We start from the raw sequence: 23,315 nt of genomic DNA on the forward strand, positions 1-23,315 counted from the left end.
GTCATTATATTATATCGTACTGCTTCATAATGATAGTTAATTTTTCGTTTTTCAATTTTAATCTAGATAGCATTTATCGTGTATACAGATATTAGATAAAAATTCTTTTAAAAGTAAATAACCCAAATTTTGATTAAAAAATAAATAAATATTCATTTATAATTCTGTGTTAATTTGATGAATAAATATAAAATATTAAAAATGCATTTTAAATTTATTTAAAAATCAAGTTGCAAGAGGAAACCTCGATCCCGAACTGTAAAGATAGTTGTACATTGACATTTTTAAAATAGTTATTCTGCTTAAAGTATAAACCTAAAATAATAATATAAATAAAAAAAAGAAAATTATCATTATATAGGTAAAACATTTATTTGAATAATTGTCGAAGTAATTATTAACTGTTTATAGTAAATCACTCTGTACAATATGATTATGATGTATATATAAAAAAAAAATACCTTAAATAATGTATAATTATTATATGGATATATAGATAGGGTCAATATTTATTTTTTTTTTAGTCGTACATAATATATTATGATTATTGATTATTTTGCCATTATACTTTCTTTAAGTTTGGATTATAATCAAAATATTCTATTTGCTTATATTTTATTTTTATTATTTTATATTTATAATATAATAACTTATAACTGAAGACGTTTGCTTGTAAATGTAAGGTTTTATAATTTTACAGTGATTTTCTTTTTTACATAAATAACGCGTTCCCGATAATATTTTAACCAATTTTGTTATTGATAATTTATTGGAACAGTAGCTAAATTTTGTAAGAAAAAAAATTGGATTGTAGCCAAAAGATAATCTTAAAATGTTTAAATAGATTGGCAAACTTGTTGCGAAATATTCAAAAATATACTAAGATCTATGTCAGTAGCGTTATAAAGTAAAAATATTTTATTATTTAAGGATACTAGTTTATGACAAGTCATTCTTTACTTTAAAAATAAATTAAAATAAGATAGCTGTAGTGACTACATTTTTTATATTGCATATTATTCAATTTCAATAAAATTAATTAAATTTGTCCAAATTTAAAAAAATAATGAACATATGAAGTGTTTTTTTAGTTATACATGAAAAAAATTTTTATATCTACTTTTAATTTATAACATAGTATTTTAATACACCATTATAATTATAATACATAATATAGGTTAACACTGGGCTAGTTATATAAATATTACATGTACACGGTTCACTAACTGTCCATTACAATTACCTACATTTTATATATAGGAACATAGAATACCTAATTAAAATTAATAATATACATATTAATATTTGATAAGTAAGGCTTGTTAGATCATAATCTGTATAATATTTACTGTGAAATAAATAAAAATCTATTGCATTAGAATCGATTTAATACATCAACAGCGAACTGACAGCGTTTATATAGCCAAGAGCTCTAAATTCAAATTAATATGTACCTATATATTTATTACATTTTTTTATGCAGCTGTAATAAAAAGTAATTATTTTTATGCATATTTTTGATATTTCATAATTTTTTCAGCATAAAAGTGTACATAGATACTTAATACCTACCTAGGTATTTAATTTAATTACAATTTAACTGATATACGTGCATAAATATACATTTCAAATTTTAATATGAGTTACCAACTGTTACTTTTGTACATTATGACCACACTTGGTGTATTAAGATAAAATAATTTTGATTTATTTTAAAGAGATATAGAAAACATTTTATTTTATGTGTCGTGTCAATGTGTCATATTTATCAGTGTTATTGCAAATAAGTGTTGAAATTAAATTTATAACTATTATCACTAAAATGTTAGTGTTTCAGAATAATTAACTTTGAAGATGTTATTTAAATATTCAGCAATAATAATATAGAAAACTATACATTTAAACATGATGATTATACCTCCTAAAGTTTAAATTTAATACATACTTTTTAATTATAATGTGTAATTTTTTTAGATTCCGAGTGGAGCGATGATGAACGTATTGATATTACAATGATTTTTTTTTTTTTGTCTGTGTAAACGATAAATAGTTGATAAAATACTTCAATATTTACTCTGAGAGTAGTTTTGGTCGTTATGGATAGCAAATTAAATCTAGTATTCTAGTTTGTACTTTAAAAAGGTTAAAATTAAAAACTCACAGTACTTTTTCTTATAATTGAGAAAAATAAACAAAAATTTAAGGAAAACGGGAATTATTATGCAAATGTAATATTATTATTAAAATAATTGTTTCGTAAACATAATTACCATCATTTAGAAAATCTTCGCTTAAATCATTTTTTATGATATATAATGGGTTATCAGTTTATCACTAAATTCAAATTTAATAAAATTCATTATAGTGATTTAGTCAATAACGATTCACTTGACATCTAATATATAGCAGCAGGTTAGTTACTTGCCTACCTTATTTTTTATTTTTTCTGATTAATCCAATTTTCTTAAAATTTTTTGGTTTATATACTAATTATAGAGTAAAATGTTGCAACATGAAATACCTAAAAAATATTTTTGTTGTTTTCAAACCATTTTATTTATTATATTAATCTAACAACCCCTAAAAATATTAGTTTTTTAAAAAAAATACTGATTAATTTAAATATTTTCATATGAAACTCAGTGTTTTATACTTTTATGTACATATATAGTAGGTGCAGAGATACTAAATGTTTCATTTTTCCAATTCTTACAGTGTATTTTACTGCTTATTTCAAACCTGTAAATATATTTTATATTACAATTTTATTTATACTCTTGAGTGTGTCCAAAATTTGTATGATTATATTTATAACCTATTTGTACTATTTTTTAATGTCTTTGATGCAAGTGTGATATAATAGATCTTTGAACAAATTATTGAAATAAAAAATATAAAAATTATATTTAGTTATTTGAATACAATTATTAATAAAATATCATATATATTTTGGAATAAAATGAACACATTATAAGCAATTATAGTAGTTATAAACCATTTTATTAGAATAATAATAAAAAAATAATAATTTAAAACATTATAACTGAATATAATTTTTATAAATTATTTAAGAAAAAAAAATTATCTGAGAGTTAATTTCCTCTCTCCCGACGCTTTACAATTTTGAGGACAACCAAATATAATATACCTGTGAATATATTTCTTTTTAAAATGGTTAATAAGTATATAGTATTAATGTAGTGACCTGTGTGTATTTCTAGAGGCTGCATTTAGACGAGATTGGAATTATTTTTATTACTAATTACTATGTATAACAGTATAACATTATACCTGTCCCATATGGTAACACTCAATCACTAATGGATATCATCATCATTTATCACGAATTCAGATTTCACTCAATTTATTTCTACATTTACTTGGTTAATACCTAGACAAATAATATCTATATGAGAATATAATGTATTATAGATATTTAGGACAATTTCTGTGTTTAAGTTTTTGGTACAATAAAAAAAACATAAATTTATTATGTAGATTCATCAAATAATATATATTATACATTATAGTAAATATGTGAAAATTAAAGATATAATATATTGTATATTGTTTTACGTTTTACCTAATTTAACTTTTTAATCATCAAAAAGTTAAATAACTCCTACTGTTATACGTGACATGCAACATAAATTACATATTTCTCTTTTGGCATTTAATTGAATTAAAATTAAGTTATATTATGTACCTACAATTACGTTTATGTTCTTATTCTGAAATTCTTGAGCTTCGAAAAATATAAGTAAAAACAAATGTATTTAAATCAAAATTTAAAAAAATATTAAATCGTGTGCAATTACGTTCAGGCACAGACCGTAGGTAAACAAGCTGATCGTTCATATTATAAATGAAGCGTAAAACAACATTATTAACGAAACTTTAAACTGCAATAATCAACGATAGGAAATAAGGAAAATATTAACCATAGGTAATCACTAAATGATATGCAAACATCATGTCATACAATTATAAAACGAGAGCAATATTTAAATAATTTTAAAATAAAATTTAACCACAGAAGTAGTCTATTATTTTCTTTTACTCAAAATAATTTTACTGTTATAAAAAAGCGTGGTATAATATACCATATAAACTTAATTAAATAAATAAAAAAAAGATTAATCGTGCTACAGAACAAAATATTAATATGTTATGACATGTGGGATACCAGGTAATTAATAATGATCCAATGTATACCTGTGTCGCGACTTAAGTAAATAAAAATATTGCTGTGACGCGATGGTGTGATTTTATATAATATACATTTTTTTTATATGTATTATATGGAATCAATTTCACCAATTTGAACCGTGTAAATATCGTTGTTTTGTACGTAGTTAATTCGTTTATGAACCACTGAACCTATTCGTTTTAAACATGCATACAATTATTTAATTACCTATACAAATATCAGAGATATTGCACAGATTATACATTTAAACATATATTTTTTAAATTAAGTTAATAATGAAATTAAAAATGAACTACGAAACGATGCTGCAGTGGCGTCGTTTACAGGAGAGTTGATTTGTTGCGCAGTAGTGCTGTTGTACGTAACAATTAAGTAATCACTAATCATAATATATACATCGATTCGCGTAGTTTATTAAATGTAGTGCCACTTGCACCTATAAATTAAGAAATAAAAATCAAAAAAAAAAAATCAATGATACACTGATATACTTATTTGAATAAGTAGCGGTCACCGTGTAGAAGATCTAGTTCAAGTTAAATTTTTTTGGGCAAGATCTATTGCTCCGCGGTCACGGAGAATAAACGGGCCCTGTATATTTTATACCTATAGGTATATGAAAACTCGTGTGGCATATGTAGTCATCACCGACGAATGCATCGCGCAAACCTACCTAACTTCTCCTCTCGTTTTGGCTGATTCGCTAATATTTGTGTTCCCCGAACAAGCTCGAGCACTGGCTTAAAGGAGTAAATTGAATATATTTACGCAGTAAGTAGTGACGCTACGAGTCACTGACATGCCCTATAGAAATTTTCAATGGGAGATGTTATAACTTAATTTATGTATAATATTGTTTAAATATGGAATATAAACATTGAAAATGCTACATTTTATCATTATATTGATATACACATCAAGAATTTGAAAATATAAAGGCCAATGCCCGTAGTTCATATACTGTTTACTACTAAGTATGATTAAAAAGTTTCGTATCGTAAAATACCGCGTCAATCGTCATTATTGTCAAGAACCATAATTCTAATAATAACCGTTTGGTTATTATTTTAAGGCAATAAATACTAAAAATATCATACAATATTTGAATATTCCGCATTCTGTTTAGCACTTCTATGATAAGGTTACTAGATTTTGAAATTAATACATATTAAGTTTTGATATTATGATAAAAAGAATTTTAAAAGTTTTCACATTACTGTATTTATAATGATAAATATATCAATTTTAATTTTTAATATATTATTATAATATATTTATTTGAATTTAAATGTGAACAATAACATTTTTCCATCAAACATGGAATATTTAAAATTTATATACCGACATAAAAGGGTCACAAAAGGGTCTTTACCCGTTTATTATACAAATAAATAAAATAATATTTTAAATAATTGTAGCAAGCAATATTATTTGTAAACTATATATCAGGTAAGTAGTTATAGCTTCGGTATAGAATAAATGAAACCTATGTTTATAATTTTAATCTTTAATTTCATCTATTCTGTAATTTAATAAATTGTTTATCACAGATAATATGACAGTGCTTAGGTATGTAGCTAGACCAGATAACAGACTTACATAAATCATACAAATTAACACAAGATTTTCATTAACTTTCTATTTCTGAAAATAAAATATACATAACTATGAACATAGTACATTTCATATTTTATTATACTCTGGTCCACGAGAGAATGCACTTTTTTTGTGCATGTAGACTGATAGCAGCAACTAATATTACTATTACCCAAGTATGTTCTCTTGTGGGCCATATAAAATTTTAATTCTTTAATAGAAAATTAATTAAGAGAAGTAATAAGTTAAGAAAATAATATTATATTTACTGTGTGAATTGAAAAAATGTTATTGCAAAATTAGCAAATATTTTAAGATATCATATATTTGAGTATTGAACTCTCAATATTTACAATATTTAATTTATTATTTTATTTTACAATAACTGTTCAGAATGGGTTTAATTAATTGTTAATATTCCATTAAAAGATAAAAATAACAAGTAGAACATACTTTATATACAAATAAAAACAATTTGAACAATTATTGCTAACATTGGTATAATATTACAACAAGAGTACAAGACTAATGGAGAAAAGTTATGAAGATAAACCAGGAATAAAATTAAAGATAATATAAGATAATATTAAGCTATTGCTTTTAGTATGTATACAATTTAACTATTAGGTGTTAAGAAAATTGATTTTGTTCAGATTTAAATTCTATACATAGGTACATAGAAAAAAAATGTTTTCACAATTTTAAAAATGTTTATTTCATAAGTAAAAATGTATACTAAATGAAGGAATATGAATATGTATCAATATCTATACAGAAAATATGCATACATATTAACATAATGATGTATGTCTTCTTCTAATTTGTAAATAAGCTAAATATTTTAATATTTTATAAGTACAACAAAATACTCAACATTCTGTTGACAAATTAATGAAAAGTAATAGTAATAATAATTATAAAAATAATATTAAGAGTATAATATGACCATACATATAAGTAGAAACAAAAATAATAAAATATATATTTATAACTTAAATTCAAATATTAAATAATAGACTATCTCCATGTTTTATATTATGTTCTTTTTTCATTAATTTATATAAATAAATATAATTATAATCATAAAGATAAACATTGAGACTCTTATTAGAAACTCAGCCATGGAGTATGTTGATAATAGACAGCAATGTTCCAGGAAATGTAATAATTTACTATTATTAGCAAGCACAATTATCACTACCTGAAGATCTGTTGTCTGAAGAACCGCCATCTAATTTTATTTGATCTGGAAATTCATTATACAACTCTACATCTGATTCTTGAGCTAATGCATTTCGTGCTATCGTTTTGAAAGCTTGTTCAACATTAACTGCTTCTTTAGCAGATGTTTCAAAGTATGGTAAACCATTCTTGCTCTGGCACCATTGTTGAGCCCTTTTAGTGGATACCTAACATAATGATCCATATGTTAATTTAGGTAAAAATAATATAATGAAAATAATAAAAACTTACAGCTTGATTATCTAAATCAACTTTGTTGCCTAGGACCACAAAAGGGAAATGATCTGGGTCAGATGGTGATGCTTGTATTAGAAACTCATCTCGCCATCCATCTAAAGATTTAAAAGATCCTGGCGATGTTACATCAAATACCAACACACAACAATCAGCACCACGATAAAATGCCACTCCTAATGACTGAAAACGTTCTTGACCAGCTGTATCCCATATCTATAATAAACCATAATGAATAATAGTAATAATTGAATAGTGTACTTTAAATAATTGTAATTCACGACTAAATAATATTCTTATATTTTTAAATTTGATATATAATTTACTGTATAGTGAAAAATAATTCTAAACGTAAAATTAGCATATTATGATTTTGCGAGTCAGAGAAGATATGTGTGGTTGACGTCCTCTCAATCACAGACATAAATAAATATATTATGTGTTTTAACAGGACGCTAAAGCCACATGTGTTGTTTTAAAGACGTATGACATCGACAATTTTCGTTCAGTATAACCAATTTAATGTGTTGAACTCAAATATCTAAATGAAATAAGTTATTGTGAAACTTAAAAATTAACTGTGTTATCTGCTGTGATAACTGTTATTATCTGTATTCTACCGTCAATTCTTTACGGTATTTTAATTGTTGAGTTAAGAGCATTTTTAAATAATAAAATTTTACATGCTAACAACTTGTTTAAAAATCAAAAAATTATCGTAAAAAACTAACGGGGAAACACAGATAACATTTTTATGTTTAAGTTTGATAATAGGTTACTCTAATATTTGAACACATAAAATTGGTTTTATTAAACGAAAATCTACCATTTGTAAAGAGACAACATATGCGAGTGGCGACTTCTAAGATACTTAATATTTTAGTTATAGGTCTCAAAAGCAAAATTTGAGTTTTATACTTGAAAAATCATCATTATTTGTCAACACATTTAATTTATACATTGGAATTTAAAAATCAACCAGAGATGTAAATAAAATTAAAATACGGTTTTGTCTTAAACTTTATTACGTAGCAAATAACAAGCTGATACATAAGTACAGGAATTTATGATAATGAATGTTTTATGTACAAATATTAATCCAATAGTAAATTAATTTGATATGCATCATTACATCATAATTTTGTCAATTAGTTTTATTTCCTCTGGGAAATGTTACTTTTATATCTTCTTAGTATTCTTATTATACATTAATCAATCTATTGCCAATGGGTATATCAAGTAAACAATTTTATCATACTAATATTTTTGTGTTTATAAAAACTGCAAGTTATTAACTATATTTATACCGAATTACTCATGAAACAAAAATTAATTTATACCCATAGGCGCAACTAAGATAAAAATTCTGGGAGAGGCGGCTATAGCCCTAAACAAATTTGTTTGCTTCCGTTGGAAATGTTATGTTATATTATTTATTTATAATCAAAAAATAAATACAAACAATTGTTATTCGATTTATTCTATATTCGTCGGCTTATTAATTTATTAGATTTTTCAATATGTCATTATTATTTTATATTATTGGATATTAGTTACATGACAGAAACACTAAGAGGGCTATTTGTTAAACTGGGGGGACTTAGCCCCCCCCCATAGTTGCGCCTATGTTTACACCTAGCATAATTTTGTAATTGTAAGAAAAAAGTCCTGATTTTAAAGTATCGAGATAAAAACCTAAGGAAATCATTTTTGATATAGCTTAGAAAATAATATAATTTAAATAGTTTAATGATACTAAAAAGTTTATTTAATACACTACTATTATAATTTATTACATCATACATAAAAAGTTCTATATTGTTATCAGCAATTACAAAAATTAATTTAAGTGAAGCTATCAAAAAATAAAAATTGGGTGAAGATCGTAGTGACCTATAGTATGAAAATCTCAGATTAAATCCAAAACTAATTGTTTGCTTATTTAGAAAAAAGATGTTTAAATTTCACTTGGAGCCTACCAATAATTTAAATTCATAATACTTATCATAGTTATGTTTATCGTAAATAGCCTACATTTTTTGAAAGAGACCAAAATTTCCACTCTCCATATAATATTTTCAAAAAATAACGTATGCTTAGTATTAAGTATTAAAATTTGAATAGAGTTTTTATAGAAATTTTAGGAGATTTTCATACTTTTCTAAGTGATTATAATAATATTAATAATTAAGGTTAATCACTACAATAACAATAAAATAGTATCATAAAAAGTTATTATCATAACAAATCATTAATAAAGTTTAATATTAAAATACCTATTTAATTATTTTTGTTGTTGATTTTTCTATATTTTGGGGAGCTATAATTGAGGAATTATGACATGAATACATCATAATAAATAAAAATTTACAAATCTCAGTCTAGGTATGCATATCATAGAATATAATTTAGTAAGTAATAGTGTACTAATATTAGTTATTACTATTATCAACCAAATGGAATTCAATACAGATTTATTTGTGATATAAGTACGTTATGTAATATAATATATTATCTATCGAGCAAAAATGCTATTGACACGAGCTAGTTGCCTGACGTATCATCGGGGAATTAAATTACTAGAATCGATTCTTGGGTTTTAGAGTGGCGTCTTTTTAATTACAACTGTGGGTCATAAAAACCATAGATGATAAATCATAATAACATTTAAGTTAAGTTATTATCTACTATCATTTATCATTTATCTAAGATTAACTATTAATTTATAATATATATTTCAAAATGCATTTATCGATGTCGATTATAATGCGTTTTAAACAGATGAAAAATATAATTGTCAATAATTGTGGCCGGTGGCCGAAACGTATAAATAATATTACGTCTTATCAACGACTATGACGACGTAGCCGCGGTAAAGTTGTCTACGTCGCAATCAATCTAACATTCTATCCTATGTCCGTTGACCTTGGTGATCGACGCGCACAAAGGATTAGGATCGAGCTTGCTTACTCACCTGCATCGTTACGATTCGATCGTCGACCATCACCTCTTTGGTCAGAAAATCGGCGCCGATCGTCGCCTTATATTGGTTAGTGAACTTCTTGTTGACATATTGGTTCATCAGCGACGTCTTGCCCACGCTCGAATCGCCCAGTATGATCACTTTCAACAGGACCTTCTTCCTAGTCGCCATGATTGCGTGGTCAGGGACAATTAACGACTACGATAGTAGTACTTGACTGCACGCGTCAACACGACCTGCGAAACTGCGTCAACACTTCACAACCACACGGGAATACACTATCGCGTGATCGTGTACAACGATATTTCCCCGTTTATTACGAGTAAAAAGCGTAAAAACTAAGCAACAGAGAGACGACAAACATTTGTCACTTACTTGCGTCCAAAATGAAATACAATTTATTGTTTTCTTTTTTTTTTTTTAAGTAGGTGAAACACAAAAGATATAGATAAAAACAATCGACCGCGTCACAATTAATACGAACAATAATAACGATTACGATATGATGCAATAATTGTTGTGTTGTAATATTCCAATGTGCGTGTGTATTAAATTATTTACCAACACAGAAAATCTTTTGTGATTATGGAATACAATATTTATTATGCGTAGTGTTAGGTATTTCCGTCAACGAGAACCGAGCAGTGAGCAGTGAGCACTGACCAGTGACCACACGGCAAAGGTGTAATGCCTACGTATTACGTACACAACTTTAAACTAGACAAAATTTTATTTACGCAGATAGTTAATAGTTTACAGAACGACGGATGGTGGTTAAGACAGTATTACTGTAATAATGAGTAATGAACTAGCGAGTAGTGAATGTGTATTGTGTTTTACCAACACACTGTTATGGTGATGATGAACGACGGGGCGGAGAAGGCCACACCGCCACCGACGTACGTATATTATTTTTTCACGACGCAGCTGTTCAGCCGCCACGACAGTCTGACCACGCACTGGGAAAGTATAAAACGAGCGACGCAGCAGCTGTTAAAATAATTGATTATATATATATATATATTAGTTATATACTATTTTGGAAAATGGGTATTATAATAATTCTATATACTATAGTCTTATACTCTTATATAATAGACAAAGTATTTTAGTAATATTACTGTATTAAACAAGGTATACTAGCGTAGTATACAATTTATTATTAGTTAATAATTTGACTAACACATGAAATAATATAAATACAAATTTAATAATAATATGTTTTATTAAAGAATGAAAAAAAAAAAATTATCAGTATTGTCAGACAAATCACCATAGGTCTAAAATTTAAATAGGTGTAGAGGATTAGGAGAGATTAGAATCTACGAAAATGTAAGTCATTAAGTTCATAACTCTTAATTTTATACATAATGTAGGTATTCTATTTTAATATTGTGTTTTCTTGTTTTATTGATATTACTATATTAGATATTGTTTATTGATTTATATTAACACGTATTATAATCCTATAAAATCAGACCTAAATTTCACAAATTTATTATATTATTATTTATTAATAATAAATGTGTATTATACATTTTTGCTAGATATCTAGCTATACATTATTGTTATACAGATATACGGTGTACCTACCTACCTATTAAAAAATATATTTAGCCATTAATGTAATAAATACACCATGTTCCACTATGGTTTCATTTTTTTTTTATTATTGATAGATATGGATATAGAATATTACAATCTGTGGTGACGTAACACAATAAGCAATTTTTATAAATAAAATAATAACAATAACATGAAAGCTTGAAAAGGAAGAAGCTCACTGGCCACACCTACAATATAACTTAATATTTGTTACCTTTTTAATTTTTAACAGTTTGTTTTTTTATGACTGACCCGCAGTATTACCTTAAGTCAATAACACAGATTAATGATTAAATCTAAAAAATATTTCTGGGAAATTTTAGGAGAATAAACAATTAATTAATTTATGTGTATAGAATAAAGATATTTTAAATATCTTATTCTAGCATCTACATGCATAATATTAATGTTTATACATAATATCATTAATGAAATTAATATTTAGTATAAAATTCCAAATTCAAATATTTTCTGCTATGAGCTCCACTATAATGATAAGCAGTAAAATACAGTTTGTGTATCTTGGTCCATATTAAAAAGTAAAAGCAAAGCAGATTGTAAATTGTCACCTATCTAAAATTATAAAATTATGAAAAAATTAAATTCTCTTTTAATAATTTAGCAAGTTACCTATATAACATAGATTATGTTTATTCGCTCTGTCACTTAAAATTAACGAGTTATAGTGATATAGCTGGTTATTACAGTTACTTAAATAGGTAGGTATTAAATTTGAATAAATATTAATGCTAATATTGCTAATAAAGACTATAGGTGTATATTATTGCTATTTTATAAGCAATATTTAAAAACGTATACATAGGAAATTTGTTTATCGAATTATTTGAGTTTAAAAGACGAAAAATATTTTTTGGATAAGAATAAAAACTGTAGTAATAAAACTAGTATCATATAATTATTAAATTTAATAAGTAAAAACAAGAAGATAAGAAATTTAATGAACTTATTATAAGTATGTAGACATTTAAAATATATACATATATAAATATTTAGAATATAATAAATAGCTGATCAACTAAACACAAAATCATGAAAATTACCTAATCTTGATGTTAGATGTACCTATTGAATATAATTATTAAATATTCAAGAAATAATTTGATGGTTGTCTGTTGATATATACTTATTATTTATGTTTAGTCTTTTTTAAAGAAAATTAATAGATAAAAAATACAATTTGAATAGGAACATTATATAATTTCAATTTTATAATAAAGAAACGATGTTATATGTAATTTGATAAAGAATATTTGAAGGTACCTATTATACGAGGTTATCAGTTATTTTTTTAGTACATACTTACCTGCTTAATCATACATTTAAAAAGAATAATGAATACAATATCTAAGCCAATTTAATGACTAATTTATTTAATATTTCATTTTCATTATTTTTTTTTATACTATGCATAATATATTATTAAATATCTACAAAAATAATGAATTTTTCTTTATTCTCTGTATAGTTTATACTCAAAAACTACTGAACTGTTTTCATTTAAAGTTATATCAATAGTTTCCTTGTGATTAGGAAGATATTCATAGCTTATTGTTACGACTCCTATAGATTTTTATAGGAAGCCCTATCTCTTACGCATAAATTTAGTGTTAGTTCGGGAAAATAAGTAATTTTTTTTTTTTGTTTATTTAAATAATTATCACTAATTAAAAACATTATTGCTTTTATCATTAATAGAAATATGGTAAACAAAAACTAAAAACAATTAACAAGTAGATACCATTCTGCTATAGTATAGGTATCGAATGCTTTACTTTTATGTTAAATTTAGAATTAAATGATTCAATGATACGTCGTTGTATTGGCCGTAGCCATTTTCCTCCAAAAACCAGATACCGTTTTCCTCCACGGTCCATTTTCCTCCAATAAATAATAAATAAAATAGGTATAGTAAAAAAAAAAAAATGAAATTGATTATAATATTTTGTTTTTTTTTGTCAGGTACTAATTATGTTATATACAAATAAAAAAATAAAATAGTTCATATAAATAATTTATATATAGCAAAATAAAAATTTATTGACTATAATATTATATTTTTTATAATTATTGGACACTTCAGCAATAAATGAATACCTGTTTAAGGAAAAGAAAACTACACATAATATGAACAATCAATAGATAGTCGATACTAGAATGTAATTATATCGACCAATATAAGCGCAAAATATGATCCTAGCCTTACTCTATCTTTATAATACGGAACATAATACAACAACACTGGCTAAAATATTGGAAGAAAATAGACATAATTTTAGTCGAAAATAATGTGGAGGAAAATGGAAACCAACCTTTTTTCTTAGTGGAGGAAAATGGACCGTAGAGGAAAACGGTATCTTGTTTTAGGAGGAAAATGGAACCTATCCTGTTGTATTTTGTACACGAAAAATAGTTCTGAACGGAGCCAACATGTCAGCTTATATGTCACTAAGTATATTTCTTAATAAGTTTTTTGTTATTGTTTTTAAAATAATTTATTTTACTATTAATAGGTACTATTAGATTATTATGATATAGGTTGATTACATTTTTGCCGAAAATATTACATTTATAAATATTGTATTATTGAATTACCTACTTATTTTTAATTTTTGAGTCGATTCCACTTTAGTGTAAAACAGTGTGAATGGGTGTTATTGGTATAAATATAGGTAATATTATACAAATTATAGTTAATGTACATGTATTAACATATTTTGTCAATGAGTAGGTATAGTAAAATGTGTAAAAATATTAAGTATCTATACAAATAATGTTTTTAATTTTATGAGTAGAACAATTTATAGAAAATCATTTATTCAATTTTAGATAAAAAACTTTTTCATAAATTTTTAATTAGATAAATACCTACATAATAATTTGAACATTTTTGAGATTTTACAAATTTCTTGTATATACAAAAAAAAAAAAATACATAAAAATGAATACATTCGTTGTTGTGCGCTCTGAATCTGAAATAATTAAAGTTAATAATATGCACTTGACAGTTGTCACTTACGCATAAGCGAAGCTAGCTATAGGTATAGGTTTCCATTATATTATTAAAATACTATTTTTAAGAATTTTTTAATAATTAAATTGGTCGAATTATGTTTCATAATAGATTAAAATTACAGTGTACCGTACCCATGTCCCTGGACGTCATTGAACGGAGTCTGCAATTATACTGTAGTCGTTAAACATTTAAGTATACCATTATTCTAGAAACGACAACAACGTCGATTTCAAAATTTTCAACACAGTTTTCAAATGGTTCTCTCGTTATCTCGTAATGAATTATTAATTATTATCAAAGTCTATTTTCTAGCCATAACGGTATTTTTAATGATAGATATATCACTGATGTATGGATGTGTCGTTTTCCTTAGCTTATACGCAGACGCCGATTAGATAATTAGTTGAACGGTTGTGAAAATGTCAATGAATAATAATCATCTTTATCTTTGTGAGTTTGGAAAATAGAATGTTTAATTATCTAAAGTTTTTACTTTGAGTAATAATTAGGGTTTCACAATGGACTTCCATTTATTTCAAGTTTTTAAGATTTACGACTATATATCGGTATATAATACATTTATAAAATTATATAATCATGTATATATAAACAATATCCAACACTTGATAATATATATATTTAGTACTAGTATTAACTATTGTATAATAATTGTGTTGTAATAAAATTATATTAACATATCGATATTCATGTAAAATAAATCAGGTACACAATAACAATTTACTTACTTCTGAATTTTAGGTAAATTATATATGTATTTGAATATTTGACTTTATATTGTGTAGTCGTAGGTTGTAAGTTCATATAAACACTATTATTGGTTTAGTCGGTTATTATTTTTGTTATTTCATTTATCATACACTTTGCTTCATATCATCTAATTTAACTGGATACTGATAATTTAAATGTTATACTTATAACTTACACAAATATTTTTCTTTTATAGAGAAAAATATAAATTCATTAACAATTTTTTAATGGTGTAAATAATATCAACAATAATAAATTTATACAATTAATGAATTAAACAATTAAATGAAACAGTGGGCAACTATTCCACTGTCCCTAAATTCTTGTAGATAATTTCATTGTAATGTTTTTATGAAATATCGGAATTAGTATAAGTTCCACACTTTCTAAATTCGTAATTGAATGTTGTATGATTTTAATTATTTATTGCGTGTCATCTAAAAACAAATACAGTGGAAAATATAATTTTAAGTTGTCCATTTTTATAGTACCTATAGGCGATTATATTTATTTTTCTATCATTATACGTATAGGTACATAGTTTATTTATTTTTTATTTTTAATGTTATCAGTTATAACTAATAACCAATAAATATCAACAGATTACCTACTTTAAAATATTGTAAATTATTGTGTACAGATTGTAAATTGTCTTTCTTATTAAAAAAAAAATAAAAAAATAAATATTGTATAATGTTGAAAAACATACTTGATAATTTATGAATATTTAAGCTTTAAATGTCCTCTAAATAAATTGATCTACTTTCATAATCTTAATGATTATGATAAATTTAGTTTAGGCATTTAGCTATATTATATTATTGTTGTTATAGCAATTCATTTTTTTCTAATAACTTATTTTATTGTATCATTTCATATTTGTATCGCTGTTATAGATAAACAATTTATTTAATTTATTAGTTATACATAATACTATTATTAATAGTACTTAGTAGTGTGATTATTGTGTGTCTGTTTATATATATGTAATGTATATTGTAAAGTATATAGTGTTTAGCACTATATAGAATGTACCTATCTAAAACTATTGATATAAAAATATTATCCATAATACCTATAATCTTTAAGTTATACTGCAGACAATAGATACACAGTGCATATAGATAGTAGATACCTATTTATTACCTTAGTACTTGGTATAAATATTTCTACAAGCAGACAGGCTAGCAGCTGCAATTACAAAATTGTTACTTAATTATAGTATAATATTGTAAAATATGTAATCATTTTGTCGTATTTGACAAGGAAATTTATTTTATATCGTTTGCGGATGTATAAACATAGAAAACTAGTTGAAATTTAGTCATTGATTAATTTCTTCATGTGATATTTTGTTTGATAGTATAATTGTAATTTATAGGTAACTGACTAATATTACCTATATCCTATAGTCTATAACCGTGGGTATAATATAAATATATATTTAATGTTATGCTTATATTAAGAAGAACTATTAATACACAAAATAATGATGTATATATATATCATTATTCTTTTTATTGTTTTAATTATTCTTATTTTTTAAATATTCTATATCTAAGTTTCAGTAAGTTTACTTTATATTCTATATAGTTAACTTAATCATTATTTAGTGGTCCTCATTGTCAATTGTACTTATTAGTTATTATTTAATCATGTATTCAAAGAGTTTCCGCCCATTAAATTTACTAAATGAAATAATACACATATTATACAAGCGAATGGTATGAATATGGGATCAAAACATAGGGGTAGCAATATTTACACAATATAAAGTTTTAATGTTTAGTGGGCAATGAAAACTTATAAAAATATAAAAATAAATAAATAGAATATAGGATATTTAGTTTGATATTGTACGTATTTTACTTATAATCCAATTATAAAACAAATTATTGTAAAATAAATAAATTCTTTATTTTTTAATTAATTCTAAACAAAACAAAATACCTGGTCACATGCCTACATAATATGACATAATTTCTCATGAGTGTAAATAATAATCGCATACTTACATGTAGTGTTGAATCCAGACAATTTCTATAGGGGCTTACTTTTTTTCATTGGTGAATGGTCATACATTTTAGTATTATGATTTAAACTTATTATTAGTTATTACAATTTACAATTTCTACATTAGGTGCGGTAATCGTAACGAGCATTGTGCGTTTGTGAATTTAATAAATAGGTACACTTTTTTGAAAGTAGTATTTATCAAGGGTGCGAATGCCCGCCCCTGAAGTATATATGGATTCAACACTGCTTACATGAGTAGTATAGGTTAAGTTAGATTCGAATATTACTTAGTGGCTAATAATATAATATTAACAAATATTTTATTATAAAATAATTATAATATAAATCGTTATAGTTTATTTATAGGTACTCACTATTTAATTATACTTATGACCTATTAAAGTTCAAACAAATTAATAAGTAGGTATATGAAAAAAATCTGCAACAAAACAAATGAGAATTTTGTTCTTTCTGAATGTCTGCAGTTTCATAAATGTAGGTAAATAGGTTTTTTGATTGTAATCAAATTTGTGTTTTGCTATTGCATTGATGAATGCTTCTTTAACATGTGTTGAATCTTTTGCTGATGTCATCAAGTATGATAAAATGTCATTATTCCTGCTCCATAATTTAACCCATTTTTGATCAACCTGAATCATTATTAAATAATAATTGGTCATTTGTAAAATCATAAGAATTGGCATTTGACATATACATAAACATAGGTATTAGGTAGCAACAACTCACTTAAAAAGTAGATGGGTAATATTAAAGGTTTATCTTTTTTTAATGAAGTCATTATATTTATGTCCTCTTTAGAACATATATTACATGTAATAACTAATAATTAAGAAGCATATTTTTTCATTATCATCGTAAAACTAAAAATAGGTTTTGTTATTAAATTATTATTTATTATTTTATTTTAATAATAAATAAATAACGAAATAACAGCTCATATTAACATTATTTTATTTAAGTTGAATTTGTTACCGATAACTACAGATGAACAACAATTTTGATAAGGAAATGAGATCTCGGTAAGGAAGTCATCTTGTCAATAATTGAATAAGTCAAAAAATTCTAATGATATGACATTGTACGGTAATGCGCTACAGCAATGAGAACTTCGATAATATGGTATACTGCAAAATCGCAGTGATTGTAGTCCAAGCATGTCCCAAAACTGAAGGTAAATATAAATAATGATTATATCAATAGATTGTAAATTTATGATACACATCCATAATATTATAATTATATTTCTCTTATTACGTTATCGTTTATGTTACCGTTCCACATATTTTTATTAAAAATTACAAATAATTAGCCGAGTGGCGAATTATTAGTACGAGCTACCAGAACAAAAAATTATATTATATTTCATTGTATTGTTATTTAGGTATCTAATAATTAAAAAATAATATGTGTTTAATTGTTTATAATTTTTATACTGCTTAATTATGCAATAAATTCAAAATACATGCACAATGCAAGACTGGGTTTCCTCGCAGTTTAAGTACTAAATCATTAATCCTCCCCCCCCCAAATTGTACATAATAAGTACTTATAGAAATATTATTAACAATATAGCACTCACCATAAAAAAATCATAGATTCGCCACTGCATAAACCTTTATCCATCACTTTCTAAGTTATTTAAAAGTACGTAGCTGTTAGGAATAGTACATTAGTACCTACATAATGATTGATATTCGATATATTAGGTTTAAATGATTTAAAAATTACAGCAATCAATATTGACAGAGCTTCTCATAAATAATTCACTGTATTTAAAATAAATGAACTTTGAATAAATAATATATTTTATGACAAAATATTCACATTTTTACAGTAAAAATTGTTTTGTAGAAATATTTTATATATAATAACTAATAAGTATCTTGAAAAAATTCTGTTTAATTTCTTTATTTTATATTATGTAAGTTAATGATATCTGTTATTTGGTATAAATATTACTATAATATTTAAGTAAATTTAGATAACTAAAAATTATAAGCTGGTAATAAAATATTTTAAGAGTAAACGCGGCAATGCAGTTATAAATGAATATAAATAATAATAATTATATTGTAAATTAGATGACGTATTAATTATTATAAAACAAAAACTTAATAAAAAATTTTAAATACCTAAAATTATATGATAGTGTCATTACTCATTAACTACAATTTTCTTGGTTGTATAATTATGAAGATAAGTATTTGAATAACATTTACCATTCAAAAAAGATGATTTTTTTCACGAAAGTATCACCCAAAATCACTATTTTCAAATTAATTTTTATTCCGAAAGATTGATTTTGCTCTACTCTACGATGCTGTTCACTGAAATGAAACCAAGTTAATTAACATAGTTAATTTTTGATTTACTGTTATAAACTAATTATTATGGCCATTATCATCGTATTTTATAACATATAAACAATTAATCAATCACAGTTTTCAATAATGTAGGTACTTCAAACTACAAAGACTAGTAATTAATTAATAGTCAAATATTTGTATTTACAATTAATAGTATTATGTATAATACATAAACATATTATTAATATTATAAAATAACAAATTATATACAATAATAAATTAAGTCCATTGGCTTTTGGCTAATTACGATTGTCATTTTCAGCTTGTATTCTATAAAACTTCTGTTTAATAATAATTAATAATACAAAATACAAATTAATTTATAAACACGGGTATATATCTACCTACGTCAAACTACATAATATCACGACGTAGATATATGGGAGACTTGTGTAAAATCATTTTAAAAATATTTGGAATAAACAATACAAAAAAAAAAAAAAAAGGTTGGCAAGTGAGTATACCGCTCTAATGTACATAAGGTGTCATATGGGTCACAATAGTCAGTAATGGATCGATGTATTAAATTTGAATTCAATGATTTATCATCGTATTTGAAAATGATATTATAAGCGGAGATGATGGTCTGTCAACCTTTATCACTAACTAATAATGTATACCAGTTGAGTATATTTCATGATATAATATTAGTTATAGTAATTTATTTTTCTATTCATATTTAATATTATATTATGATATATTGATTTAATTTTTTCGGAAAAAAATTAATTTATTATATTAATAGAGTATTTAATTTTTTTAATAATAAATATTTATATCATATGATATTATTGAGTTATTGTTATTTTATTGTAAAATAGAGTGAATATGTTTGTAGAATAAATAGATAATGTTTTTAGTTTTAAAACTAATCTAAATATTTTAAAAATGTTGTTGTGTATGATAAAATTCATAATAATATAGGTATGCAAGTTTTAAATCTCCATAAATAACGTTTTGGATTATAACAAAATAATTAAAATTGTTATTCATCGTTAACATAATATGTGATTTCGTACAAATCTAAACTTTAAATATCTATATAAACAATAACTGTATTTGTATATTTTTTAGATTTTTGAGTTTCAATATGAATTGCTTATTAGGAATGTTATTTTTAATTTTTAAATCTTTGCTAAAAGAATTGAAGATTTAATATTTTTTTTAGTATACAATTCTTGTAATCTGTAAATTATTGTCGTTAAAATTTGAAATGAAAATGCTCATATAAAAATAAATTGTGCATATGTTTATTTTAAATATTTTTATACAGATATAAGAACAACTTATGAAAAACTTAATACATTTCTAAAATTTCAAGTACCTATACAGTTATCTATTTTTGAATTCTATCAAAATCAAGAAATCAATTTTTGACAAAATTGATTTTATGTAAAAATTCTTGTAGCGATTCTCAGTTATACACTTGCTAGAATTAATTTTTTCCGAAAATATTACATTTTAAAATATCATTGTGTGTATACAGTTTGATATTATATATATTATATAATAATATTTTTAAATTAATAACTAAAATCGTTATTTTTTGTTAAAATAACTAAATTTAATCAACATTTTAATTAAAAGTATTAATTTAAAAAAAAAAATGTAGGTATTTAAATACATTTTAGATTTTTCGGTTATAGTATGAACTACTTATATAGAATATTGTATTCAATTTTCAGCCATGAAATAATTTGTGAGTTTGACGAATTTTGTCAAAATTTGAACTTTAAGGGTCTATAAAAATAAAGTTACTTTAAATTGTTATAATAAAAACTTAGAAGGTATATTTTGAATTACATTTTCAAGTTTTCTGATCTAGTGATTTAGATAGAAATATATAGAATGTTACTATATACTCAGGGCAGGATCACCAGGATTTTAGTGGCCTCAATACACCATAAAATGATGGCCACCACATTAAGTGAATTTTATTTTTTACATCAAATTATTCAGATATAATTTTAAGTATAAATTAAAATCACAACTTCAATAAAAATGTTTAATAGGTTATTGATATTTTTATAAATTAATAAAATTTATAGATATCTACCAATGATATGAATGCATAAAAGTGAGAATACAAATAATAATTTACTAACGATATCTAGGAATTTGTAAAATGATCATTTAAAAAAATTAAATTAATAAAAACAGATTACAAATTTCTATATAAAGTCGATTATAAATTCTTGTTCTTTTATGTATTGAAAGTGAAATACTTAAACAGTTAGATCATAAGATTTTTCTTAAGTAGTTGAAAAATTTGCAGCAACGAAATTTCGAAGAGTATTAATATAATCTAAATATAATTTAATAAATCTAACTATTTTTATTTATTTTTGTGTTAATTATCTTAATATAATTAAATTTTTTTAACTATAACTTTTGATTAAAATACATTTTAGCAGTAAATTTCAATTAATTGTTATTACTTGGAATTATAAAATAGTAGACATTACTTAATTACTAAGGGTTTTTAAATTTCTAAATCCAGCCCTGTATCTACATAATAAACTATTAATATACTGTATAAATATGTTTAAGGATATACACAAGGGAATTTAGTTGATAATGGAATTAATTAACCCATGGGAATCTTGATAATCACCAGCCGCAGGAATTTAATTATAGATAAGGATTTTAAGCAGACTTTTAATGTAAATTCGTCCTTATATAACTGTTGTATTGCGACATAGCGCATTCGTATATCGGTAGTATAATAGGTACACTAAAACACTTAAAATTAGTTGTAAAATAGGTAACGGTGCAATAGAACATCATTAAGTGTTTGTTCATTCACTGAGCAATAAAGATATGAAAAAAATCTGAAAATAACCTAATATGCTTAAAAAAATATTCTAAACATTCTATAAACATTAAAAATATTTTTATTTTTTTTAGAGGGATTTTAAATGATTGGAATCTGGAGAAATGTATTATGACGTTTTGTTATGGACATAGGCGATGCACATGCAGACTTCAATTTCCGGTCGAGTCTGGAACAAATAAAAATTAATGTCCCAATAGTTGGACAATGCCTTTAATATTTTTCTGATACATTAATGTAAATTCTAATTATAAATTAAAAACTGAGTAAATATAATGAGGTTCTATGTACACATAACATTAATATGCTAATTTTTAGACATATATTTTTGAAGTTCAAAATAAAACGATTTAAATACAAATAAGTATAAAATAAGACAACACAATAACCTAAATTAAAAAAAAAAC

General features: G+C 24.0%; 1 protein-coding gene across 2 annotated transcripts; it reads right to left on the reverse strand.

Moving 5' to 3' along the window:
* Window positions 1–6,825: 6,825 nt before the first annotated feature.
* LOC112591220 (ras-related protein Rab-7a) lies at window positions 6,826–11,121 on the reverse strand. 2 transcript variants are annotated; one of them, XM_025334971.1, is made up of 4 exons: window positions 10,641–11,121; window positions 10,257–10,509; window positions 7,280–7,498; window positions 6,985–7,215 (listed from the first exon to the last, which is right to left on the reverse strand). In XM_025334971.1, exons 2-4 carry the CDS (start codon window positions 10,434–10,436, stop codon window positions 6,985–6,987), a joined length of 630 nt encoding a protein of 209 aa, XP_025190756.1. In that variant the 5' UTR covers window positions 10,437–10,509; window positions 10,641–11,121. The 2 variants fall into 2 exon arrangements, with proteins under 2 accessions (XP_025190757.1, XP_025190756.1); XM_025334972.1 differs by lacking the exon at window positions 10,641–11,121 and having other exon boundaries at window positions 6,826–7,215; window positions 10,257–10,436.
* Between the last annotated feature and the right edge of the window lie 12,194 nt (window positions 11,122–23,315).

This window comes from Melanaphis sacchari, unplaced genomic scaffold (genome assembly GCF_002803265.2).
Source record: "Melanaphis sacchari strain LSU unplaced genomic scaffold, SCAv2.0 Contig12_pilon_pilon, whole genome shotgun sequence".
NCBI classification, from domain to species: domain Eukaryota; kingdom Metazoa; phylum Arthropoda; class Insecta; order Hemiptera; family Aphididae; genus Melanaphis; species Melanaphis sacchari.

What these genes read in the sequence shown, in the direction of transcription:
- LOC112591220 (XM_025334972.1), bottom strand. Translation starts at nt 10,436, where the DNA reads ATGGCGACTAGGAAGAAGGTCCTGTTGAAAGTGATCATACTGGGCGAT. An exon ending in ATCGAATCGTAACGATGCAG is followed by an intron (nt 7,499 to 10,256) that starts GTGAGTAAGCAA and finishes GGTTTATTATAG; the next exon opens with ATATGGGATACAGCTGGTCA. An exon ending in TTGATTTAGATAATCAAGCT is followed by an intron (nt 7,216 to 7,279) that starts GTAAGTTTTTAT and finishes TCATTATGTTAG; the next exon opens with GTATCCACTAAAAGGGCTCA.